At 40.9% G+C, this 27,793-nt stretch overlaps 1 protein-coding gene across 1 annotated transcript in view; it reads right to left on the minus strand.

Moving 5' to 3' along the window:
- Positions 1 to 714: 714 nt before the first annotated feature.
- The window catches only part of LOC117513620 (NIPA-like protein 2), a 170,262-nt gene continuing 143,183 nt past the window's right edge, over positions 715 to 27,793 (minus strand). The window contains exons 5-11 of the mRNA XM_034173842.1: positions 27,412 to 27,533; positions 19,117 to 19,213; positions 18,712 to 18,847; positions 3,574 to 3,662; positions 1,712 to 1,775; positions 1,372 to 1,469; positions 715 to 1,176 (exon numbers count right to left, since the gene is read on the minus strand). Coding sequence (XP_034029733.1) covers positions 1,070 to 1,176; positions 1,372 to 1,469; positions 1,712 to 1,775; positions 3,574 to 3,662; positions 18,712 to 18,847; positions 19,117 to 19,213; positions 27,412 to 27,533 — 713 coding nt within the window. The 3' untranslated portion in view covers positions 715 to 1,069. The remainder of the gene's footprint in view (positions 1,177 to 1,371; positions 1,470 to 1,711; positions 1,776 to 3,573; positions 3,663 to 18,711; positions 18,848 to 19,116; positions 19,214 to 27,411; positions 27,534 to 27,793) is intronic.

A 27,793-nucleotide genomic window follows, 5' to 3' on the forward strand; every position in this document is an offset into this window, starting at 1 on the left:
ACAATTTCAGAATCTGATAGTAGTCAATACACAAAGGTGACGTGTGGGCAGGCTCGAGGATAGAAGACGTCTGTCCTGAGAAGAGCCGGAACCACACGATTTCCGCCGCCACCGAACCTGGTGAATACTGGAGCCGCCAAGTCCCGAATTCCCAGGTGATCACCGTCCCCGACTGTCGGATCTGGTACTGCTGGCGAGGAGCACAAACAGTGAGATGTGGGTGTGTGCACACCCAGTAACAAAAACAGTCAGAAGGTGGAAAGTCACCGCCACCTCTAATCACACACTCGTGCAGCTCCTGTTAACCACTTATCTGGTTGGGGTGTGAAGCGAAGCCGTCGCTGATCACACCAAAACGCCAATCCCACAGATAAGGCAACACCCACAGGAAAACGGCTGCAAAGAAGTTCAGACTATAAAGTCAGTGTTAAGTTCAGATACAGCAGAGAATATTACCTTCACAGGTAGATGATATCTCGGCAGCGAGGTGGAGATGACATCCGGCTTTTATGGAGTGATGAAATGATGGGTGACAGCTGTCATGAGTTGATGTGTGACAGCTGTCACTCCCGGTTGTGTCCGTGGCGGCAGCGCCCTCTCGTGCCTGAAGCCCGCACTTCAGGCAAGGCGCCCTCTGGTGGTCGGCCAGCAGTACCTCCTCGTCTGGCGGCCCACACAACACATCTTGCTGTACTACATAAAATCTGCCAAACATCATTTTTATTGAAAACTAATCCTGCACATTAAAATAACAGATATTATAGAGGAAGGCATTCAACACAGTGACCTCTGATGTCTTTTGTTAAAATTAATTGCTTTTATTTTCATGTCATGTGATGTCGCTCTTTGATCCTGAGGTGTTTCATCACATTATCTTTCTCATTTATCTTATTTTTGCGAATACTGTTATTCATAATTTTTTTTTCAGGAAAAAATGTTTTTCTTTTTTGACAAAAGTCAAATGCCATCTGAGGGCACAAGCTTGAACTGATGCTTTTACATCTATAAATAGACACTGAAATACACAGAAAAAGGCACAAAAATCAAGTCCCAACAGATGGAGCAGAGTCTATGAATCGTCCGTTGGCTCAGCTCTGTTGCACATTAGCTTGGCTGCCAGAGATCCGTATGTTGGAGTCTTTGCCTCGGGCTGCACTTTGTCCGTGTGTCTTCTCCCTGTGAACACGGACGACACAGCTCATTAGATGGATCCTGCTGCCAGCGCTGCATCAGCAGTCAGATAAATCCATGGTCACCGCCTGCACATTCACACTGTCCCTGCCGACTAATCAATGCACTTTAGACCACGGCAAAAGGTCAGCACTCAGCATGTGGCACTAAGAAATCAAACAGGGCTGATATAAAGCTTACCGGGGATCATATCCATTGGGATGAAATTGCGATCCTGATGCTTTATCTTCGGCCTGTTTCGGGCTATCAGGAAAACTCCGAGGAAAGACAGAAAACATCTGGAGAAGAGTTACATCAAGTGTTGAGATTATCTATTCAGTGTGGCAACTGTCGCATTGTAAATGTAATATGTATAATATTTGTGCCACTAGATGTCCCACTTGTGCCACACTTTGGGAGATAAACAAAGCTTCTCTCCTCAGCCACATTTCCTCACCCCGCCCCCAACATCAAAATGGCAATTACAGTCTTTAACAAAAATGAAACAACAGCAGTAAGCAGTATTAGAATGACAGCTTACCCAAAAAGGAACATGAAAATGTTCAGTAAAGCCAAGCCTTCAAATTCCTGGTAAAATACTATTCCTGCAAAACAAACACAGATTAACTGATCTAAACACTGACCTGCTCACTTTCAGGATATATTGCATTGCAATGGTGAACTCTAATGTCATATTATTAACTAAAGGGTTGAGTCAGCATGTAGAAGTGTGATTAGAGGGCGAGCGTGTAGTGGGCATTCTATGAGGACGCTTTAATTCTGATGATTCTTGTTGATATTTAGGATTACTATAACATTTTCAGAGATTTTCTGATTTTGTACACAGTCACATCAAAACCATAGTGTTTACAAGAATAGCAATAACATAATAATAATAATAATAAAATATTAATAATTAGGGAATAACCCTGTTGTGTCTCGTGATTTGTGGATGTTAATGCTGGATTTCACAGTCGCAAATTTAATTTTACCCACCACACATTAGCAGAGCCGGTAAAACAGATATTTGCGACTGTAAAATCGGAAGTCTGATTTCCCATAATGCCTTTTGGCGCTTGTGTTGGTTTAACAGTCAAACCTTCTTTATTCTTTCTTCTTCATTACTTTAAAAGTGTGATATTTTCACTTTATAAAAATGATAGTTGCTGTTAATGTGCTGATGAACTGTTTGGAATTAATCTGTTTATAAATTAAACCATGAGTGAAAGTGCCTTGCATTTGATCAACACTGCCACCGTGAAAGGCAAGTGAGACGTCTTTGCAGCAGCTGACAGGGTGTTTAAAGACAGAAGTACTGTATCGAATTTACTCAGAAGCCTCTGCGGCAGTAAAAGTATCTAACAGTGTGCCAAGTCAATACTAAAAGTTAGTGGTTAGCTATAATGTCCGCTAATTTTTTAGGAGTTTAGCATTATAAAAGTAAACTTTTCAGTTAGTGGATTAGTGGTTAGCTGTGCCCACCACTGCAAATCATCAGACACAAGGGGGTTATTCCCATTTTAATCAATTCCATCATTAGAATGTGTTATTTTTCTGTAAGTAATTTGATCTGGATCCGTTTTCAACAAAAGACCGCTTCACCGCTAAAGTCTACATCTAAACCCGAATAAAAATATTGTTCGATAAAACTGTTATGCAGACCCTAGCTATAGGGAAATGTTGCTAGATTCCTGGTCCCGAGGCGTCAAATAATCACCGATAGTATTGTATTAATTGGTTATCACAGCAGTAATTGCAATATTTACATTGATGGGCGAAGCTTACCATAGCAAACTGGAAATTCTGTGAGCAGACCCACAGATTTCTCCATCTGGTCAACTGCATTGAATACTTCTGTATCAGAATCTACATCAATACAGTTTCTCTCGGTCTCAGCTGACAGCGCCATTATTGACATCTGCCTAGCAGCACGGTCAGGGCGCGGAGTAATACATCAAATGCGAAACGGTTGAATATTTTGCCACCGTCAATGCAATATTTTATGGTGGGAAATCTCACACGATTAACCAATCAGATTTGCGGAACAAATGTAATTGGATTAGAATCAAAAATAAACTTAATGACATCTGGATCATCACTGAAATTTGATGGGTTTGTTCTTCTTCATTAAAACTAATCCATTACTTCGTTTTGATTTAGTAAGTCTGAAAACAAATGGTTTTATCAAAACATTTTTTCTTAGAGACAAACTTCAGCTCGTGTGTAGATTTGTGCCACCGAGTGGCATCGTGTCGGGTCAGCGATGGGTTTTGCTTGTGTTATTTGGCAGAAGAAATCCAGTCGTCAGTGAAAACGGCTGAGTTTGAACTGACTCATCATCTGCCATCCTGTTGAGCAGGAAAACAAAATAATGAAAGCGTGACTGTTTTTGGGTCACCATACCTGCAACAACAGCACTTGTGGTAAAAAACACAAAGTTGATGGGAACCACCTCCGTGGCATCAAACATCTTCATCGCCTGGTTGAGAAACCTGTGAGGAGAGAGACGAGCTGTGATGTGACAGGAAGAGAAACCATGCTTTTGCTTCAGGACACACTCTGCAGCAGCAGCCCCCGTCCTCCTGGCTCCAGCATGTTACCTTCTTTGCTCAGGAACTGGAAAACCAAAATTGCATCAAAACCCTGGTGCAAAGTAAAGATCTGAAAAATAAGCAGTACATCATCCAACGTCTGTTGGGTTTGGGCCATTTATTTGATCAGTTTGCACAGACACTGCAGGGAACATTGTCACTCTGCCCCCGGTACTAATAGCCCAATTTCATAGCCTTAAGAGTGTGCATATCATGAATGCTTGGTCTTGTTGGATTTGTGAGAATCTACTGAATCTACTGGTACCTTGTTTCCCATGTAACAATAAGAAATATACTCAAAACCTGGATTAATCTTTTTAGTCACATAGCACTACTATTATTCCGAACACTACTGTAGCTCCCGCCGTGAATGTGCACGTGGAACTCTCGGCTGTTTGTCAGGCTGCTGATCACACAAATGTATTTCTTAGATCAATGACAACACTTATGAGAGTGCGTGAAGCTGAGCCTCTAGCAGACTGTTTATAACAGGCTGTATTTACGGCTAATGCATGTGCACACGCACTAAGTCTTCTCACAGTGGAGAGTGGCTGCTGCTTTTACCGTGACTGCATCAAAATGAACGGATATCACTCTTAAAAACAAGACATATTAACACAACATCACACTTATGTAAACTTTGCAATTAATCTGTGGCTCCGTTCTTAACGTTAGCAGCTACATTCCATTCAAGCACGTGCTGGGACGCTTTCTCAAAACTACATAAACGCTGTCGGAAACACTCGAAAAAATGAGTACTCATGAGTACTTTGTTTTCGTAGTCTCTGTAGCTGTTTGTTGCAAATGGCGTATACTTTGAGACCGGTCACAGAAGTGCAAAAAGGTATCACTGGATGGTCACTATCAGCCTACGAGCCTATCAGCCTCGTAAACCTAAATTGTTATGATTTCTGTGTGACATGTCCTTTAAGTTCCTGGACTTGAAACCGGTGTCGCCAACCGCATGGTCCCCCCCTAAAAATCGGCCCACCCTGTCTTCACTGCGCAGGCGTCATTAGCTGCGGTTCACCGATTATCACCTCGTTTCTGCTTCAAACTGCACTCCAATCATCATCTATCTCAGCGACAGATATCTGAAGCTTTTGTACAACAATCATTTCCACATAAATTCAGCATTATTTCATCATAAAAGATGGAGGAAGCGATCAGACCTGCTACATGAGCTGCTAACTGCTGCCCTCACTGTGTGTCTGTCATTTCAAAGCATGACAGATTATCACCTCGTTTCTGCTTAAAACGGCCTAGTTTCTGCTTAAAACTGACTTTAGAATGATTTAAGAGGTTTTACCTTGTCATCTGATGGTTAATAATCCGATTAATCCATTTGATCGCTTTGGATGAAGAGACTCTTTCTCAGATGAGCTGTTGATGCTCCAAAATGACGCATGCACAGTGGAGGCAGGATGGACCGATTTTTAGGGGAGACAGTTCGGTCTGCGACACCGGCCCCTGAAATGTTGGTTAGTTCTGCTGCTGTGTGAAGCTTTTCCACAGATGAACTAATTTAAGAAAATTGGCGAACCTGGAATGTAAATTAATGAAGAAGAAGCAAGGAAATTCAGCAGTACGTAAACAGCTCTCAGTGTTTCAGTTTATGCTGCTTTAAGTTAGCTAGTTTACCTTAAAGCCCCGTTTCCACCAAACTTTTGCACTTGCAATAGGCGTCAGTGTACATGTTGGTAATTGAATCACTTCTCTGTTGAGCCTCCCCTGTGTTTCCACCAAGCTTTCATGTCAGCTTGGAAGTCGGCATTGCATCCAACTGATGTGCCTGCACGAAATTATAATGTCAAAAAGCGCATTTACATTTTCTGTAAGTATCCGTGTGCTCAGCATGTGGCAGAAAGTTTGTTCATGATAAAACTGAACAGGACCACAGCGACCGTTATGTTAAAGTAAAGCTATGGGAATCAATAAAAGCAGAACTTGATGTGAACGTAGTTCATCCTCCATCTCGTCCTCGTCTATTTCGTTAAGCAGCATGCTTGCAACGAGATTTCTGTTCCTTGCTGTGCTCAAGAGTTGATCTTGCAATTTTAGTTGTAGTTATGTGAAATTTCAAGCTCAAACATGCAAAAACATGATCTTAGTGTAAACATTCGAATGCAAAATGAAATGCCGACACTAATGCTGATGCCAACACAGACGCTGACCAGATGCAAACACAAAGGTTTGGTGTAATCAAGCCCAAAGAATTTTAAATCAGACCACACTGGCTGTGTTCCTGGAGATGACGATTTTCATTTTGAACAAGTCACAGTTTAATCTCTAACATGATGATAATCTGTTCTGTTTGTTTGTGTGTCTGTGTGAATTTTAAGCAGTCCCCCCCCACCCAAAAAAAACACACCCTCACCAGAATTCGCGATTAGATGAAATATCGCTGAAAGATGCTGGATTACATGGTGTCATAATCATGTCTAATTTGCTTATGACAAGAAGGTGAATAACAGCCTCTCTTGAAGGCTGAATAATTTTATTCACATTTTTTATTTATTTGTAGTGTCGGTGGGGACTATCACTCACTCACTCACTCACTCACTCACTCACTCACTCACTCACTCACTCACTCACTCACTCACTCACTCACTCACTCACTCACTCACTCACTCACTCACTCAATTCAATCAATTTTTTTATATAGCGCCAAATCACAACCCCAAGGCGCTTTATATTGTAAGGCAAGGCCATACAATAATTATGTAAAACCCCAACGGTCAAAACGACCCCCTGTGAGCAAGCACTTGGCCACAGTGGGAAGGAAAAACTCCCTTTTAACAGGAAGAAACCTCCAGCAGAACCAGGCTCAGGGAGGGGCAGTCTTCTGCTGGAACTGGTTGGGGCTGAGGGAGAGAACCAGGAAAAAGACATGCTGTGGAGGGGAGCAGAGATCAATCACTAATGATTAAATGCAGAGTGGTGCATACAGAGCAAAAAGAGAAGGAAACACTCAGTGCATCATGGGAATCCCCCAGCAGTCTAAGTCTATAGCAGCATAACTAAGGGATGGTTCAGGGTCACCTGATCCAGCCCTAACTATAAGCTTTAGCAAAAAGGAAAGTTTTAAGCCTAATCTTAAAAGTAGAGAGGGTGTCTGTCTCCCTGATCTGAATTGGGAGCTGGTTCCACAGGAGAGGAGCCTGAAAGCTGAAGGCTCTGCCTCCCATTCTACTCTTACAAACCCTAGGAACTACAAGTAAGCCTGCAGTCTGAGAGCGAAGCGCTCTATTGGGGTGATATGGTACTACGAGGTCCCTAAGATAAGATGGGACCTGATTATTCAAAACCTTATAAGTAAGAAGAAGAATTTTAAATTCTATTCTAGAATTAACAGGAAGCCAATGAAGAGAGGCCAATATGGGTGAGATATGCTCTCTCCTTCTAGTCCCCGTCAGTACTCTAGCTGCAGCATTTTGAATTAACTGAAGGCTTTTTAGGGAACTTTTAGGACAACCTGATAATAATGAATTACAATAGTCCAGCCTAGAGGAAATAAATGCATGAATTAGTTTTTCAGCATCACTCTGAGACAAGACCTTTCTGATTTTAGAGATATTGCGTAAATGCAAAAAAGCAGTCCTACATATTTGTTTAATATGCGCTTTGAATGACATATCCTGATCAAAAATGACTCCAAGATTTCTCACAGTATTACTAGAGGTCAGGGTAATGCCATCCAGAGTAAGGATCTGGTTAGACACCATGTTTCTAAGATTTGTGGGGCCAAGTACAATAACTTCAGTTTTATCTGAGTTTAAAAGCAGGAAATTAGAGGTCATCCATGTCTTTATGTCTGTAAGACAATCCTGCAGTTTAGCTAATTGATGTGTGTCCTCTGGCTTCATGGATAGATAAAGCTGGGTATCATCTGCGTAACAATGAAAATTTAAGCAATACCGTCTAATAATACTGCCTAAGGGAAGCATGTATAAAGTGAATAAAATTGGTCCTAGCACAGAACCTTGTGAAACTCCATAATTAACTTTAGTCTGTGAAGAAGATTCCCCATTTACATGAACAAATTGTAATCTATTAGACAAATATGATTCAAACCACCGCAGCGCAGTGCCTTTAATACCTATGGCATGCTCTAATCTCTGTAATAAAATTTTATGGTCAACAGTATCAAAAGCAGCACTGAGGTCTAACAGAACAAGCACAGAGATGAGTCCACTGTCCGAGGCCATAAGAAGATCATTTGTAACCTTCACTAATGCTGTTTCTGTACTATGATGAATTCTAAAACCTGACTGAAACTCTTCAAATAGACCATTCCTCTGCAGATGATCAGTTAGCTGTTTTACAACTACCCTTTCAAGAATTTTTGAGAGAAAAGGAAGGTTGGAGATTGGTCTATAATTAGCTAAGATAGCTGGGTCAAGTGATGGCTTTTTAAGTAATGGTTTAATTACTGCCACCTTAAAAGCCTGTGGTACATAGCCAACTAACAAAGATAGATTGATCATATTTAAGATCAAAGCATTAAATAATGGTAGGGCTTCCTTGAGCAGCCTGGTAGGAATGGGGTCTAATAAACATGTTGATGGTTTGGATGAAGTAACTAATGAAAATAACTCAGACAGAACAATCGGAGAGAAAGAGTCTAACCAAATACCGGCATCACTGAAAGCAGCCAAAGATAACGATACGTCTTTGGGATGGTTATGAGTAATTTTTTCTCTAATAGTTAAAATTTTGTTAGCAAGAAAGTCATGAAGTCATTACTAGTTAAAGTTAATGGAATACTCAGCTCAATAGAGCTCTGACTCTTTGTCAGCCTGGCTACAGTGCTGAAAAGAAACCTGGGGTTGTTCTTATTTTCTTCAATTAGTGATGAGTAGAAAGATGTCCTAGCTTTACGGAGGGCTTTTTTTATAGAGCAACAGACTCTTTTTCCAGGCTAAGTGAAGATCTTCTAAATTAGTGAGACGCCATTTCCTCTCCAACTTACGGGTTATCTGCTTTAAGCTACGAGTTTGTGAGTTATACCACGGAGTCAGACACTTCTGATTTAAAGCTCTCTTTTTCAGAGGAGCTACAGCATCCAAAGTTGTCTTCAATGAGGATGTAAAACTATTGACGAGATACTCTATCTCCCTTACAGAGTTTAGGTAGCTACTCTGCACTGTGTTGGTATATGGCATTAGAGAACATAAAGAAGGAATCATATCCTTAAACCTAGTTACAGCGCTTTCTGAAAGACTTCTAGTGTAATGAAACTTATTCCCCACTGCTGGGTAGTCCATCAGAGTAAATGTAAATGTTATTAAGAAATGATCAGACAGAAGGGAGTTTTCAGGGAATACTGTTAAGTCTTCTATTTCCATACCATAAGTCAGAACAAGATCTAAGATATGATTAAAGTGGTGGGTGGACTCATTTACTTTTTGAGCAAAGCCAATAGAGTCTAATAATAGATTAAATGCAGTGTTGAGGCTGTCATTCTCAGCATCTGTGTGGATGTTAAAATCGCCCACTATAATTATCTTATCTGAGCTAAGCACTAAGTCAGACAAAAGGTCTGAAAATTCACAGAGAAACTCACAGTAACGACCAGGTGGACGATAGATAATAACAAATAAAACTGGTTTTTGGGACTTCCAATTTGGATGGACAAGACTAACAGACAAGCTTTCAAATGAATTAAAGCTCTGTCTGGGTTTTTGATTAATTAATAAGCTGGAATGGAAGATTGCTGCTAATCCTCCGCCCCGGCCCGTGCTACGAGCATTCTGACAGTTAGTGTGACTCGAGGGTGTTGACTCATTTAAACTAACATATTCATCCTGCTGTAACCAGGTTTCTGTTAGGCAGAATAAATCAATATGTTGATCAATTATTATATTATTTACCAACAGGGACTTAGAAGAGAGAGATCTAATGTTTAATAGACCACATTTAACTGTTTTAGTCTGTGGTGCAGTTGAAGGTGCTATATTATTTTTTCTTTTTGAATTTTTATGCTTAAATAGATTTTTGCTGGTTATTGGTGGTCTGGGAGCAGGCACCGTCTCTACGGGGATGGGGTAATGAGGGGATCATCAACTGCTTACTTCAATTAAGGGTCACAGGGGGTTGGAGCCTTTCCCAGCAGTCATAGGACATGAGCCCCGCCTCCTCCCACATCCAAAGACATGGGAGGAAGCCGGAGCTCCTGGTCAGAACCCACGCAAACACGGGGAGAACACACAAACTCCACACAGAAAGGCCACAGGTGGGAATCAATCCCATGACCTTCTTGCTGCGTGGCAACAGTGCTAACCACTAAGCCACTGTGCTGCCCAGTGGGGACTATATAACCAGTAATTTGTTAGGGGTTTTTTCAGTCTTTTTTGTTCAGTCATCTCGACATCCACTATCCCATCTGTGAATCGACCAAGACACTCTTTTCCTCACCACCAAGGGACTGCCTCAATGAGCTTATCATTTTATTATAGTCAACCAACTATTTATACGAGTAAACTGATTATTTATCTGGAATAAAAGCTGCCAGATTTGTTTTTAGTCACGAGATAAGATTTAGTGGCAACTAAGTTGCTAAATTCAGCCCACTGCATATAGGTACCTACGTATCACCACAGGGGGCGCACTACTTGCTTTTGCCCATAGAGCCATATATGAGCACTAGAGTTTGCGGTCGCACTGTGATGCGTGCTGGCAAGGAGGCGTGGTCACCATTTTCTACCCGGGCAACTCAGTGGCTAGTGTGCACCAACACTCATACGTAGATCTTGTCAAGAAACAGAAACTGCCAGAAAGCTGTGCATGTTGGCAATGCCACAACCGGACGAAGAAGGGAGACAACATTTCCTTCCATAGGTAAGTAGTTTGGTTATTCTTGGTACTTTTTCCATGACTTTTGGGTGATAATAAAGGATTATTAATCGAGCGTGAGGTCAGACCGAGGTGTTGACAGTACGGACCGAGAGCAGCGATGGTTTCATCAGACAAGTTCTGAGAGCAAATACATCATCGGCTACAAAATGATGTGTGGTGTCAACTGGGACAAAAGCAGGTCACATTGGCACGGCAAACTGCGCGGCAATGTGGGGGATCAAATTTGTGCAAGTGTCAAGGTGCCTTAACTTGTTTGGATTATGACATGTTCAAGTATAACTTCTGTACCTTGACAATGCCTGGCAGTGCCTGGAATAAAATGTGACTGATGAATGATCACCTGCAAAGGAATTGATTGAAGCTAGAAAAGATTGGACACTTGTAAACTTTCAATACTAATATTTCAGATTGTAATCCAATTACATTTTTTCCACAACTCTGATTGGTTAATCGTGTGAGATTTCAGACCATAAAATATCACGTAAACGGTGGCAAAATATTAAAACCGGGTCACATTTAGTGTGTTACTCCGCGCCCTGTCCACACGCGTTGCTATGCAGTCAATAATGGCGCTGTCAGCTGAGAGCGAGAGGTTGTCAACCGCCATAAAACACGAAGAAGAAGAAGGAAGAAGAAAAAAAAAACAACAACTGGCGGAGCAACGACAACAAAATGGATTAATTTAAACTACCATATGAAAGTAGTGACGTGGATTCTGCTCACAGAATTTCCAGTTTGGCATAAAGATGCTGTTGCTACAGTAAGCTTTGACAAGTCGACCACACCCTTTGTGTAACATTTTTACCAAACTATATTATTATGCGGATGTAGCCTTCGGTGGTGGACACGGATCCATGCAAACGTGGGAATTGGATTACAATGAGAATAACGCCCTTGTGTCTGATGATTTACAGAAATTAATGCTGGCTTATGGTCATAAATAAAACTCAATTTCCAACCGTAAAATCCAGCATTAATGTCCACAAATCATCAGACACAAAAGGGTTATGTCCTAAAAGTGTGGGTGTCAGGGTAAGTTTAATACTTTCCTTACATAATTTAACGTAAATTAATTTTACTGGCTCTATATCCATGTAAGAACGGTATTTTAACAGGTATTTTGCAAGATTTTTCCGTGTGTGTTCACTCACATATTTATGACCACATTGAAAATGCACACGAGAACCTTTCACATCCGTGCACTTTGTCAATATTTTGCCCGGTGTGAAAATGCCAGCTCACTCTCCATGAAGGAACTTTTGCTTTAAGTAGGTAGCATTGCAACTGTGGATCCTTGTACTAATATATGGCTCTATGTTTTTGGCCAACTTTTACAAGATTTGTGGGCAAACACATTTCTGTCTCTGCCTGTTACCTGCGATGTGCAAAAAAGAAAGCTAGTGCTAACAATCAAAACATTGTGTTTGTTTAGGTTTGTGTTCACGAACATATGCAACATATTACGCTTCTTTTTGTGTCACTTAGCGTCATGATTTACGTCTGTGAGGCTTCCCCGTGCTGGTCACGTGATTAATTTATGTTTTATGCCAGAAAACTAGAGGAAAACCTGAGAAATTAGATACATTTCATGCTTTTTAACAAATGCTATTTCTTATTTTTGGCTGTTCTTAAAAATACGAAATATCAAATGCATCTTAATAAAACTGGATAAGCACAAAGTAATAATAAATACATACTCTAAAGACACACCCGTATCCCACTGATTTGACTCGTCCCGTGTTCACAGACAGCAGCCCTGTAGAACATCATCCTGCTGTCTGGCGCTACTTCGGTTTCAGGTGGTTTTGTATGCAAATAAAGTCGTTGTCCCCTTTAATACGTCCACGTTCTATGAGTTCCACATGTCAGTCAGTAAACATCCAATAGCCATCGTCACGTTTGTGTTGCTTGATTATTTTTCATTTGTCCGTCCAGTCATTAAGCAGGCAACATCACTCAAACAAATGGTTGTTAGCAGTGGTGGACACAGTTCCAATAATCCGATAATCATCGAAGATAAGTTTTCATTATCGGATTATCTTTTTAGATAACTTTAAAAAACATTATCAGACTAATTATCTTGCGATAAATTTTTGTCCGATAATTTTTAGACCGATAAGGTGGTAAATAAAGTTGAACAACTATAAACATTTATAAAATTTAAAATCAGTTGAGCACCTACCTGTTAAATGTTTTGTAGCAGATATACAGTTCTACTCTCTGCAAAATAGAGGAGAGCTGCTTCTAGAAGAAACTGCTCTATCCTCTGCAGGTAAAGGAGAACTGGTATATGTTTTAGATATATGTTTATATGGTAGATATATGTTTTAGTTTTAAAGTAATGCGCTAATTTTTAAGGTTTTAGTGTGGATATATGCTGTGCCCAGCAGTGCATTATGGGTAGGATAGGGTAATCTCAGTACGTTCACGACATGAGAAATGCAGTTGAAACACTCTGATCAGGCTCTACAGACAACAGCATTAAACTCTAGTGCCTAAAACTCTCATGAATATATTTTCTGGGTTTATTGACGTTCTTCTTGTGTTTGCGCTTATTAAATTCCTCGCATCTTTAATGTAGCAGACACGGATTATCTGGAATTTTGTTTTGGCAAGTTTTCAAGGTCTCTACTGCCATCTACTGGCCAGTTCACGGCAGTATTGGTCCTGAGGCTGGGCTGATATATTTTTAATCACTGTACTGGGTGACAGTTCAAACTGTACCACAGAACCGCACAGTGTAAAAGTTCAGAGCGCACGATTTATGTTCTCACACACATTGTACGTTCAAAAACCACACGTCAGACTCGTATTTCCAGAAGCAAAACGTAAACAGAAGCTTTTTTTCAAACTTAATTTACAAAAACTCTCGATGGGAGGTACGGAACCCGGGAGAGGTCACTTAAAGTGATATTTTTTTCTGGCCATGATAAATTGTGCGCACGTTTTCCTTTAATTGAGCCCACAAAATAATAAAACGTGCTCTCAAATTAATAAAACGTGTGCACGTCTTCCTGGCCGTGATAATTCGTGCGCATGTTTTTCTTTTCACTGAGCCCTCGAATTAATAAAATGTGTGCACATTTTCCTTTCGTTCAAAATTAACTTCATAATATGACCTAAATTGTCATCCTCACGACGGGGAGACGCTTCGCCCTCAGTATCCTTTTTAATGTGCTTAAACTCCAGATGATGCCATGCTGGGCAGCTGGAGTTCTCTGTATGTCCTTGTGCCCCCAAACCATGATGATGCACTCTGACCAGATCCATTTCTAATGGGGAAATGTATAACACAGTCTCCTGGTTTGTTGGCTAATAGCCAACATTTATGTGTCAAGACAATATTGAGTGCATGCTTTACAAATTGTGGCCACGTTTAAGTAGATCGTGCCCTTGTTTTACTCAAATGATGCTTAAAATGAGTGCACAATATAATAAAACGTGCGCACATTCTCTCCACATGCAAAACATTTTGCATTCTGCATTTGGCTCCGTAAAAAATGCCTGTTTTTACAAATAAAAAATGGAATGTTTTACAAAAGCACATTTATCTGTAAACACCAACACACGACACACATCACATTAACGTGTTGGTTTACATAATGAATGCCTCAACCAATCAGTGTTTAGCAGAGGCACATTTTACCCAGAATCTTTTGCAATTTGTCTGTTTGTTACAAAACTTCAGAATTAGTGCATTACTCAATATTAAAAGATATACGTTATATTTTAACTTTGTACAAATGACAGATTGACATTAATGAAGTTATTCTATCAGTATTCATTTTATTTATACACCAAACCATAACTCAGCATTGCTTTATTTTCCAAGACCTCCGCCTGACAGGAGCATTGCGATTGAGTAGAGAGTTGAGCTTCATGGCTCCTCTCAGCTTGCTTCTGTGCTGGAAGCCATGTAGTAAACAAGAGCTTCCAGCAGGGGGCAAGATGGTCAAAGACAGAAGTGCGGGCTCATTCTTTGGGTCTGTTGTTGCTTTTGATGCTACCAGAAGCGATCGTGGTGTTAAAACTCAAATTCAGTTTGTTAGTAGTTGCAAATGTACCAGAGACAATACTGGAATTTATTGGTTATCTGCAACTTCTGATACATTTTTGGGTGGTTTATCGTTTTATCTTTATCAAAGATAACTTTTCAGTTATCTGATTATCTGTTATCGAGGTTAATTTTTTGGTTATCTGTGCCCAACACTGGTTGTTAGCCTTTTCAAGTTCCATGACCAAGTCACAGCTCTCCGCCTGATATCACAAACATGACCATGCGCCGTTTCTACCTGCCATCGTTTTCTCTCAGATTCTTAGAGGTCACACTTCTCCACGAGCCTCACCGGCTCCCAGCACTGTTGTCCACTGCAAGGGACAGCCCTTATAGCGAGAGCTTTTCTCTTCTTGAATTTTCACACTCCTCGCTGATGATAGAATTTGAGCTTACACATGTAAAAGTAAACAAGACTGAACAAACATTAATGTTAATTAAACAGTAAAGCACATTAGCCAGATGCTGCTAAACCAATGTCGCACAGGCTGTATATATACGGAGCGTTGATGGCGGTCTGATGATCCCAGAAGTGTTTTTGTTGACAAAAAAAACAAACAAACAAACAAACAAAAAACAAAACAAAAAAACCCAGATGGTGACGATGCAATGTATTCTGGGTCAATTTTTGAGATAAACAGTTTGCTGAATTGGCAGCACTGCTGAGGGAGCCCCTGTAGACGGGGAGTCGAACCCTTACCTTGCTGATTCACCACAAGCCTGAGTAATTTATTTCTCATTAAAGCTCAGTTTCCACCAGTTACAGGGCTCAGCGTCTGTTTCAGTTGAGTATAGAATGATTTTAAGGTTTGTGCAAGGTTCGACTGAAAAGTTCTGCATTCAGTGATCATTTCAATAACAGCCTCCACTTATATCCCTTGACTTTGAATTCTTGACCTGTAGTTTGAGTGAATTCTAATTTTGTGTTTGTTTTTTTTGCAGTTCGCAGTCACCACAAGGTCCACTGTCCTGCCTGATTTCCTTGGACTTGCAGCCCGTCACCCAGTGTTTCTGTCTCCTGGTCTCTGTCCATCATAGTATCACTATCTGGTTGTCCAGCATCACTGTAATAAACTGTTTTTCTTGAACTCCTGCCTTGCAGAATCTTGAGTCCACTTCTAGTTCCTGGTACCACCACAACATTTTGGTTGCAATTTCAGGCATGCACAGAATTGCCTTCAACATAACACATGGACACAGTAATACAAAACAACAACAACAAAAAAAGCCGTACACGGACGTGCTGTTATTGAGTTCCTCACAGTGGAGAGTTGTCCACCTGAGGACATTCACTGTCAAATGAGTGCCGTCTGTGGATGTCACTACAGCCAGGAGGTGGGCAAGGCATTTGAAGGAGGAATATCTCGCCATAATAAGTGTGCATGACCAGGCCCGTAGGGGGCGCTCCGTAACAGCCACAGATACACAGCATTAAGTGCGGGTGCGATGGCATAGTAATGAGAAAATTTGTGGAAGACTGCAACACTGTCAACTCCAACACTTTGCAAAAGTTGCGTGCATGGTTGAAGTGGGTTCGTCCTGGAAAAGACGCAATTCCTCAACAGTGCTCGTCTAAACACGAGTCAACAAACACAGGATGCATTGCAGCCGCTCATATTTGGCAAGAACTGACTACACCCACCGTACAGTCCGGATCTCTCGTCCTCAGACTTGTTTCTTTTCCCTAAGTGAAAAGCATGCCATTACACTAACGAAGCAGCTGTGCATCGCTGGTGCTGAGAGAAGATACCAGAGTTCTTTACCTATGGGATACAAAAACTCATCCAGCATTGGCATAAAGCATGTGACATGGGAAGGTGACTACTTGGAAAAGTAAGACTGTGTGACAGAGAACATTCCAAAATTTCAGCAGATATGTGATTCATGTGAGTATCTTGCTTGTTATTGAAATAAATGTGTAGGAGGCAGAACTTTTCATTTTTCCATTGTCACATTGTAGATATCTGTCTCCAAAGCTGGTTCTTCATGCTACTTTTGGTTTGCTACCATTTCTGCATGTAAGTTTTAAATTACATTACACGACACATGTTGTGTCATGTTGGAGAGTAAACTCATCTTTAACGGGTGCAGACAGGACGCGAGAGGGGCGAGAGTGTGGTACTGCGCACATAGAATTTGGAATATTCCAAAAATCTTTCACGCACAAATGCCGTGCTATGTGGCGCGATTTCATCTCCAACACAACGTGCAGCTCGTCAAGTGGAGTAGAGAAGACGTGAACAGAGCGAGTGGTGATGTCAACGGATCACAACAGTGCGCAGCTCGTCTGGAGGATTATAACCAGTGGTGGGCACACTTCAGCTAATCCAATAACAGATAATTATCGAAGCTAATGTTTTTGCTATTGGATTAGCTTTTCAGATAAGTTTTAAAACCATCATCGGACCAATTATTAACAGCTCCGGCTGCAGCCTCCTCTGCGATTAAGAGGAAGCTTCAACGGCCAATTTGCAGAAAAAAATGATTAATCCACCACAAAGTAATTATTTTATATACGCAGCGTTCAGCGCAGAGCATCTGGCAGAACAAAGCATGGCATTCAGCTGTGAACACAGAGGGTGGGATCGTCACGACACAGTTCGTGCTATTGCGTGAGTCTCAGGCATGCACAGCTAGTCGTGCCCGTGAATTGTTCCCAAACCAATCTTAGGCACCCTTAAACTTGCACGACTTTGATCCGCGCACTTGCGGGTGAGGAATCCACCCGCTGTGCTCCCAGCTGGACACCGTGCTTTGTTCCACTGGCTGCCATGTGTTGTGTGCTGGATGCTGCATATATAAAGTAATTATTTTGCAGTGGATTAATCATTTTCTGTCTGAGTTGGCTGTTGAGAACACTTCTAATTGCTTCTGTAATCACAGAGGAGTTGAACGTATTTGGAGCTGTCTAAAAAGGGTAATTATTTGTCAAGTTTATATTAAAGAGCTGCATGTTCATTCCTTCATTATGAAAGATTTAACATCTCCTTATAATTGTTCAGACGAGCTGCGCTTTGATGCGGTGCGCTGACGCAATCACTCATACGCAGTGTTTTTGAATTGCTTGTGTAATGTTCACATGAAGTTCATGTAATTAATGTATGATTGTTTGTCAGCCTTGCTGCGCTCAAGAGCGATTTTGAACATTTCAAAATTTTCTTTGCGCACGTGCACAAAGCTGCGCACAGTTTATGAGTTTACTCTCATGCACAGCAGAGCGTGTGCAAGTGCGCGGATCAAAGTTGTGCAAGTGTCAGGGGGCCTTTAATTTGAAACTGATCACAATGATAGTGCTGAAAGTAAAGCTGAGGCATTTAGCAGCTGGCTTTGTCACTTGATGTGCATTCCCACGGGGCGTGCGCGCTAACATCTCTGTAATGGCTTGTAAATCACTTCCGAGGTGTTATCTGGTTACAAAAACAGTGTTTTTAGATTTAGCAGTGTTTATTTCTCACAAAAAATTCTTTACAAAATATATGAGAAACAGATTTATGCAGAAACAGCTGTTTTGGAGCATTTTTCATCATGTTGGATTATTTTGTTTGAGTGAACAACCAGCTGAAGTCATGTTGCTTTTCTTGCTGATTGGCAGTCACTGAATCGCTTCACTCAGCATTTGCATAAAATTGACTTCTGCTCTATTTTGGCTGTGCCTAGCTGGCGGCAGAGCGACGGTTATCTCTTGCCACTGCAAAACGCCCACTCTGATTGAAAATGAACAGCAAGTCTGTCGTTTCTACCTAATGCAGCCAGAGGGCTAAAGTCAGGAAGTAAATGTTAATGGGAATATTCATGAACATTTGTGTGTTTTCTGGTTTCATCCACCGGTGTAAAAATTCCAACCTTGATCTCAAAGGCGGTGAGGATTTGGAATCCTAACTACTTGTAGGCTGGACCTTGAGCTTCAGCAGCACCCTAACTTCTTCAAAAGCTCCTCAAACAGGAGCGATGCTTTTGGAAAGACAACCAAAAGTGTAAACAACAGAACGGGTACGAACGCTAAAAAAAAGAACAGAGGAGAAATAAAATGTTACTAACTTGATCTGAAAGGCGCAGGAGGAGATCATGACGACAAGCATGACGTAAAAGATGGGGTAGATGAACTGCAGGTGGCCCTTCACAGACTCCGTGATCATCCCTGACACGGCTTTAACCGAGATGACCGTCAGAGAGGCTGCAGCAACACATAAACACACACACACACACACACACACACACACACACACACACACACACACACACACACACACACACACACACACACACACACACACACACACACACACACACACCTCAGTCCCTGCCTTCACTCTGTCCCCATCTCCTTCAAAACAAGTGAGAACCAACACGGCACAGGCAGGCAACACAAATCATCTTTGACTACTGAAAATGGTTGACTACGTAACTGCTGCCCACAATCAGTCACTTTCCACTTGTTCGTACCGAGCAGGGCCACGAGCAGCATCACCACCACGATGTGCTTCACGTGCTTCATCTTGTAGAGGTAGAGGAGGATGCAGAAGATGATGACCTCTACAAACTGTTGAGAGAGAGAGAGAGAGAGAGAGAGAGAGAGAGAGAGAGAGAGAGAGAGAGAGAGAGAGAGAGAGAAATCGCTCAAAAATATGTTCGGGATCGTTTGCTGTACTGATAAATCCAACAGCACTCAGCTATTCAAACATGTATCGTATGATATAAAGAACTCTCTGGATAGAGAGTACATGCATATACACACACACACACACACACACACACACACACACACACACACACACACACACACACACACACACACACACACACACACACACACACACACACACACACACACACACACACACACACACACACACCAAGGGCGCAATTTAGAACTAGAAATTTGGGGGGGGACAAAGTGTGAGGTCTGCAGGGCCGAAGCCCATAGGCCAGGGGTCTGGGGGGCGCTTTAGGCCCCCAGAAGCCAACGGCTTCTAGATAAGCTCAGATGCATTCTGAGCATCCAAAACAGTAATTTTAATGTTTTGAGACCATAAAGTGGACACCATTTGACTTATACAATTTGAAACTGTGGATATAAGTACTTTATTCTGAGAATAGCCAGCACTGATTTTGTTAACATGCTGGTGTAAATAAGGTATCACCACATGTGTAGAACTCAAAAAGAATGATAGGCTGAGTTTTCATTAAAAAAATCAACTGCAATGTAGTAAAATGTATTAATAAATATGAAAGAACAGGCTCTTAATAATTATTAACTATCGCATACTGTATTTTTTTTCTCAAGAATTGTTTTTGCATAAGTTTGAAAAAACAACAGATCATAAATTTAGGATAAATTACTTATCATGAATTTAATTTTTGAAGTGGCACTAATGACAACACTCATACTGAACATAATTTTGCTTGCATAGACTGATTTTGGAGATCAAGCGATAATTGCTGATGGGCTTTCTGAGGTCCAAGATAACTTTTCTGATTTCCTTTTCTAACTTTCAGAATGTAGTAAATTAGCATATGGTCCATTGATACTTATGTGTAGACACTAGTACCTAGAGGCAACTATTTTTGGTTTCAAATCTGGGCAAATGCAGTCCCAGAAAATTCCGAATGTGACAAACAAGAAACAGGTGTTGTAAACAAATCAATGCTGCTAAAAATACAATATCAAGTTGATACCAAAATTCTGAAAATGTGATTATACTAGTTTTCCTACGGTGTTCATGGTATCGTCAGTCACAACGATACAGTTTTATGCACCGGAAAACTTCTGCTGCAGCAGAAACAGGCTTGTAGCCTGAAATCTGCACAATCATGTTTGAAGCGTGCATTAGTCGACTCTGAACCTGACTGTGTCATGAAACATTTTCAATTTCAAATTATTTTCATTTATATAGCGCTAAATCACAACAAAGTTGCCTCAAGGTGCGTCACATAAGTAAGGTCCAACCCAGGGGTCACCAACCCTGTTCCTGGAGGGCCCCAACCCTGCATGTTTTCTAACTCTCCCTGTTCCACTCCCAGGCAGTTAACTTTATCAGGTGTGCTCAGCCAATCAAGAGCTGGAAAAAAGCACATTTAAAAAAATCTGGTGTGACTTGAGTCGGTAGACGTGGAAAACATGCAGGACATGTGTTCTCCAGGAACAGGGTTGGTGACCCCTGGACTAACCCCTAGAGCAAACACACAGGCGACAGTGGTAAGGAAAACCTCCTTCTGATGATTTGAGGAAGAAACCTCAAGCAGACCAGACTCAAAAGATTGACTCTCTGCTTGGGCAGTGCTACTGACACAAGTTACAAAACAAATATACAGGAAATTTTGCAGGAGCACAGGATAGGAGGGTTGCAGAAGTAGACACCACACCCATCTCTGGATGGAGCCGCACCTCAAACAGAGAGAGAAAAAAAACAGAATCAGGCATCAGAAGGACAACAAACAGTATAATTTGTCAGCATTAAGCAAGAAGAAAAAAAAAACAGAAGAAATACTAAGGTGATCGCCGGCCACTCGCCCTAAGCTTCACTAACAGACCCAGACTTTAGATAAAGTTGAGGCCACCGCATGCTCCGTTTCCTAATAAAATGAATTTAAAAGGGTAAAAAGCATAGTAACATACTATGCCAGTATGCTAGCCATATGAAAGTGGGAAATAAGTGCATCTTAAGTCTGGACTTGAAAGTCTCCACAGAATCTAACTGTTGTATTGATGCAGGGAGATCATTCCACAGAACAGGGGCACAATAAGAGAAAACTCTATGACCCGCAGACTTCTTATTCACCCTCGGGGCACAAAGTAGTCCTGCACCTTGAGAACACAAAGCCCGAGTCGGCACGTAGGGTTTAATTAGGTCAGCTAAGTAGGGAGGTGCCACTCTGTGAACAATTTTATAGGTTAGTAGCAGAACCTTAAAATCTGATTTCACTGGGACTGGAAGCCAGTGAAGAGATGCCAAAATGAGTGTAATGTGGTCAAACTTTCTGCTTCCTGTCAAAAGTCTGGCAGCAGCATTTTGAACCAATTGGAGAGCCCAAATGCTGGACTGCGGTAAACAAGAAAATAGAACATTGCAGCAGTCCAATCTAGAAGAGATAAATGCATGAATCAGGGTCTCAGCATCAGCCATAGACAGGATAAATGGACTGCATTTATATAATGTTCTGTTAAACACTGCAGAAAAAAAAATTAAACAAAGAACAAAATGTAACTAGGACTGCAAGCAGTCATATACCGGCCGTTGTTCCGCGCAACCGCCTACCCAGGCCAGTGGGTGCCCTTGTGACCACATGTGGGCATGTGCATGCAGGGGCAACCACTCATCACACAGTTAAAATTTTAAACAAATCACACAATGCATCAAGGAGTTATGACATGTTGATTGTTCATCCACTAGGGGGCGCTCAGTGTACAAACAGAGGGGCTGGGTGTGTTCAGGGGCCAACCGTCATCATACATGTGAAGTTTCAAGTCAATCAGGCAAAGCATGAAGGAGTTATCATGACTTGATTTTCCATGGCAAAGGGTCAAAATGGCGGCACCATAGCGGCCACACCCTTCAACATAGAGAAAAGCTTTCGATAACTTTTGTTCAGTATCATCTTTGGATGCTGTCAAAGAAATTTGAAGTGCATTGGACAAAATCCCTAGGAGGAGTTCATTCAAATACAACATGTGGAAATCATTTCAAAATGAGAAGAAAATGCAAAATCTTAAGATCTCCTTAAGACATTCAGGGCAGAGCCCTCATTATGTCCAGCAAGTTTGAAGGATCTACGATGAAGTATGTGGGCGTGACAGCCGTTCGAAGTGAAATGGAGTGCTCAGAAAAGCTTGCCAAAGTTTGACGACCCCTAGCAGCCACGCCTTTTGACTTAATTAGAATCTTTTGATAACTTTTGATCACCATTGTGTTGTGATGATTTTGACCAAATTTGAAGACGATCGGATAAAATCCCTAGGACGAGTTCGTTCAAATGTAAGTAGTGGAAATGGCCAAAAATGGCAAAAATTTGCTCAAAATCGAAACTTAAAATCAAAATGGCCGACTTCCTGTCGATATTTCACCATGACAGTAAGAGACTTTTTCGTGCGTCCTGGCATGGTAAATATGTGTACCGAATTTCATGAGGCTATGACGAAAAAAGCCCAATGCGGAGGGGTTTTTGAAAATTTCTAGGGGGCGCTATTTCGCGGTTTTTCTGCGACCATGTGCGAGGCCCCCAAAATATCGAATTTCGGATCCGGCCGGACGACTTTGGAAAGTTTGGTGAGTTTTTGAGCATGGGAAGAGGCCGAAATTTCGATTTCAAGAGTGAGAAGAATAATAATAATAACTAGGACTGCAAGCAGTCATATACGGGCCCTCGTTCCGCGCGACCGCCTACCCAGGCCAGTGGGTGCCCTTGGGACCACATGTGGGCATGTGCATGCAGGGGTAACCACTCATCACACAGTTAAAATTTTAAACAAATCACACAATGCATCAAGGAGTTATGACATGTTGATTGTTCATCCACTAGGGGGCGCTCAGTGTACAAACAGAGGGGCTGGGTGTGTTCAGGGGCCAACCGTCATCATACATGTGAAGTTTCAAGTCAATCAGGCAAAGCATGAAGGAGTTATCATGACTTGGTGTTCTATGGCAAAGGGTCAAAATGGCGGCACCATAGCGGCCACACCCTTCAACATAGAGAAAAGCTTTCGATAACTTTCGTTCAGTATCATCTTTGGATGCTGTCAAAGAAATCTGAAGTGCATTGGACAAAATCCCTGGGAGGATTTCGTTCAAATACAACATGTGGAAATCACGCCAAAATGAGAAGAAAATTCAAAATGGCTGACTTCCTGTTTGGAGTAGACTCATGGTGCAAGAGACTTTTTTGTACGTCTATGAAAGTCACACGTGTACCAATTTTCATCTCCCTACTCCAAAAAAACCCCTATGTGGAGGGGTTTTTGAAAGTTTCAAGGGGGCGCTATTGAGGCATTTTGCCACGCCCATGGGCGACGCCCCTATGAATTGTAAGAGGTTGTCATGCTCGACCTGTGTATCAATTTTCATGATGATGTGACAAAATTAAAGCCGTCAAAATGAAGAAGGTAATTTCATGGCGAATGGGCAATATTTGGCACGCCGCCACACGGACGCCGTTACTCGTAACTTCACGGTGTTCATCGCCTACGTTCACCAATTTATTCTGCATGTTTTAGAAGTGGAATGAAGTTGATTGGGTTAAGTATGTGACATCAGGACCTCTTAAAGTAAAAATAGGACATTTCCCGCCACCACCGGGTGGCGTTATGGCGCAGGTGGGAACTTAAGATATGTAGACGTTCAGGGCGGAGCCCTCATCATGTCCAGCAAGTTTGAAGGATCTACGATGATGTATGTGGGCGTGACAGCCGTTCGAAGTGAAATGGCGTGCTCCGAAAAGCTCGCCAAAGTTTGACGACCCCTAGCAGCCACGCCTTTTGACTTAATTAGAATCTTTTGATAACTTTTGATCACCATTGTGTTGTGATGATTTTGACCAAATTTGAAGACGATCGGATAAAAATGGCAAAAATTTGCTCAAAATCGAAACTTAAAATCAAAATGGCCGACTTCCTGTTGATATTTCACCATGACAGTAAGAGACTTTTTCGTGCGTCCTGGCATGGTAAATATGTGTACTGAATTTCGTGAGGCTATGACAAAAAAAGCCCAATGCGGAGGGGTTTTTGAAAATTTCTAGGGGGCGCTATTTCGCGATTTTTCTGTGACCATGTGTGACGCCCCCAAAATATCGAATTTCGGATCCGGCCGGACGACTTTGGAACGTTTGGTGAGTTTTTGAGCATGGGAAGAAGCTGAAATTTCGATTTCAAGAGTGAGAATAATAATAATAATAATAAACAGCGCAATTACAATAGGGTCCTCGTAGGATGTTGCCTACTCGGGCCCTAATAATAATAATAATAATAATAAACAGCGCAATTACAATAGGGTCCTCGTACGACGTTGCCTACTCGGGCCCTAATAATAATAATAATAATAATGATAAACAGCGCAATTACAATAGGGTCCTTGTAGGATGTTGCCTACTCGGGCCCTAATAATAATAATAATAATAATAATAATAATAATAATAATAAACAGCGCAATTACAATAGGGTCCTCGTAGGATGTTGCCTACTCGGGCCCTAATAATAATAATAATAATAATAATAAACAGCGCAATTACAATAGGGTCCTCGTACGACGTTGCCTACTCGGGCCCTAATAATAATAATAATAATAATAATAATAATAAACAGCGCAATTACAATAGGGTCCTCGTACGACGTTGCCTACTCGGGCCCTAATAATAATAATAATAATAATAAACAGCGCAATTACAATAGGGTCCTCGTACGACGTTGCCTACTCGGGCCCTAATAATAATAATAATAATAATAATAATAAACAGCGCAATTACAATAGGGTCCTCGTACGACGTTGCCTACTCGGGCCCTAATAATAATAATAATAATAATAAACAGCGCAATTACAATAGGGTCCTCGTACGACGTTGCCTACTCGGGCCCTAATAATAATAATAATAATAATAATAATAATAATAAACAGCGCAATTACAATAGGGTCCTCGTAGGATGTTGCCTACTCGGGCCCTAATAATAATAATAATAATAATAATAATAATAAACAGCGCAATTACAATAGGGTCCTCGTACGACGTTGCTTACTCGGGCCCTAATTACAGTCCAAGTCCTTCCACTCAAAACCATTAATAACAATGTGACAAAAAAAGGTTCATTTTTCACAGATGAATTCTCTAATCAGCAGTTAATTCCACATTGTTGGACTGTTTTCTTCCTCAAATGACAGTTTGTCATTTCACACTCCAATCACTGCAGCCACACGCAGGAAAACAACCTCATTTGAAAATGTTCAGCCTATCCGTCTGTATTTTCCTGACAGCAGCACTTTCAACATATTTCTCTTCTTACATGCTTCAGCAATAAGACCCGATCCAGGAGAGGAATGATAAAGATGTTTGGGACGGCATGCTGAGAGCTACAGAATCATTTGCATCCCTGAACTGTAAAGACAGAATTTAAAATGTGTTCCAGAATAAATGAACACTATGTGGATAATTAGAATATTTAATAAAATGTCCAAAGTTATCTAAAAACAATAAAATGCTTTCATAAAGTGAAATAAACAGATACAGCCATAAGGGTTCCAGCTGTTCTGTAAATAATCCCTTTTTGCAGCCCCAGTCCACCCTGCTGTAAATGGGTACCAGCCTTGGCTCGGGATGTAACCTGCGTTGGACTGGCATCTCATCCAGGCAGAATCATACACTCTCATCCGCATTAAGCTGCAGAATCCAGACATAAGCACCGGCACCAGTGGGCTTTGGGGCCTAGTCAGGATCCTTTTTATAGACAGTTTTGTTAAGAAGACATGCAGATCCACCTCGAGTTTGCTGTGGCGACCCAAGTGAAAACAAGTGAGCAGCCAATGGGTCTTACTATCACTAAATATATTAAACTTTTTGTCTTCCATTCCATACTCTAGGATTTTTCATTCCATATTCTTAGACTTCTGTTTTAATTTTCAGATTTTAACTCAGTTTCAAATACATTCTGCATTCTCATACATTTATTCCTTATTCACAGGCTTCCATCTCATATTCATAGAATATAGTTCCCAAGTCTTACTAGGGAACATTTCCATATTACTTATTACATATTTTCAGTTTTTAATTTCCCATTCACAGCCGTTCATTCTGTATTCTCAGGCATTTGTTCCATATTCTCAAAGTTTCATTCTATAAGCAGACTTCCTCTCAATAATCCAGGATTTTCATTCCATATTTAAACTATCATTTCATTTGTAACTTTTTGACTTCCATTCCATATTCTTAGACTTCTCTTTCAACTTTCAGACTTTAACTCTTTATTCTTGAATAGACTCTGTATTCTCATACATTTATTCCTTATTCACAGGCTTCCATCCCATATTCATAGAATATAGTTCCCTAGTCTTATTAGGGAACATTTCCACATTACTTATTCCATATTTTCAGTTTTTAATTTCCCATTCACAGCCGTTCATTCTGTATTCTCAGGCATTTGTTCCATATTCTCAAACTTTCATTCTATAAGCAGACTTCCTCTCAGTAATCCAGCCTTTTCTTCCACATCTAAACTATCATTTCATTTGTAACTTTTTGACTTCCATTCCATATTCTTAGACTTCTTTCAACTTTCAGACTTTAACTCTTTATTCTTGAATAGGCTCTGTATTCTCATACATTTATTCCTTATTCACAGGCTTCCATCCCATATTCATAGAATATAGTTCCCTAGTCTTATTAGGGAACATTTCCACATTACTTATTCCATATTTTCAGTTTTTAATTTCCCATTCACAGCCGTTCATTCTGTATTCTCAGGAATTTGTTCCATATTCTCAAACTTTCATTCTATAAGCAGACTTCCTCTCAGTAATCCAGCCTTTTCTTCCACATCTAAACTATCATTTCATTTGTAACTTTTTGACTTCCATTCCATATTCTTAGACTTCTCTTTCAACTTTCAGACTTTAACTCTTTATTCTTGAATAGGCTCTGTATTCTCATACATTTATTCCTTATTCACAGGCTTCCATCCCATATTCACAGACTATAGTTCCTGATTTGTACTGTCATTCCACAAGTTCAAGTTTCATTCCATATTTTTGAACAACATACAAGATAAAGCAGGAAGTGCCAGCTGACGGCATAGTACTGGACCAAGTGGGCCGTGATGTGTGAAGAGGTGTGGGGGGCAAAGGTCACCAGGAGGTATGTTCCTGTTATTGCCAATGTGCCACCTATAAAAGAGAGAGAACATGTTAACTGTGTCAATTCATTAAAAATATATATTTGGTCTGTTCTGCAAACTGCAGTTTATTTTTTAGTAGCAACGCAGAACAGATTATGATACTTGAGATTCATATTAGTCGCATATGAGATTATGATTCAATCTCATTATTTAATGACAGCGTCAACTACTTAAATGATTGACAGATTACTCATTAAGTCTGATCTCAGTCTGTGATGTCAGATATTTGTGAGGTGAAGCAGTGTGAGG

Source organism: Thalassophryne amazonica, chromosome 7 (assembly GCF_902500255.1).
Source record: "Thalassophryne amazonica chromosome 7, fThaAma1.1, whole genome shotgun sequence".
Classification (NCBI taxonomy): domain Eukaryota; kingdom Metazoa; phylum Chordata; class Actinopteri; order Batrachoidiformes; family Batrachoididae; genus Thalassophryne; species Thalassophryne amazonica.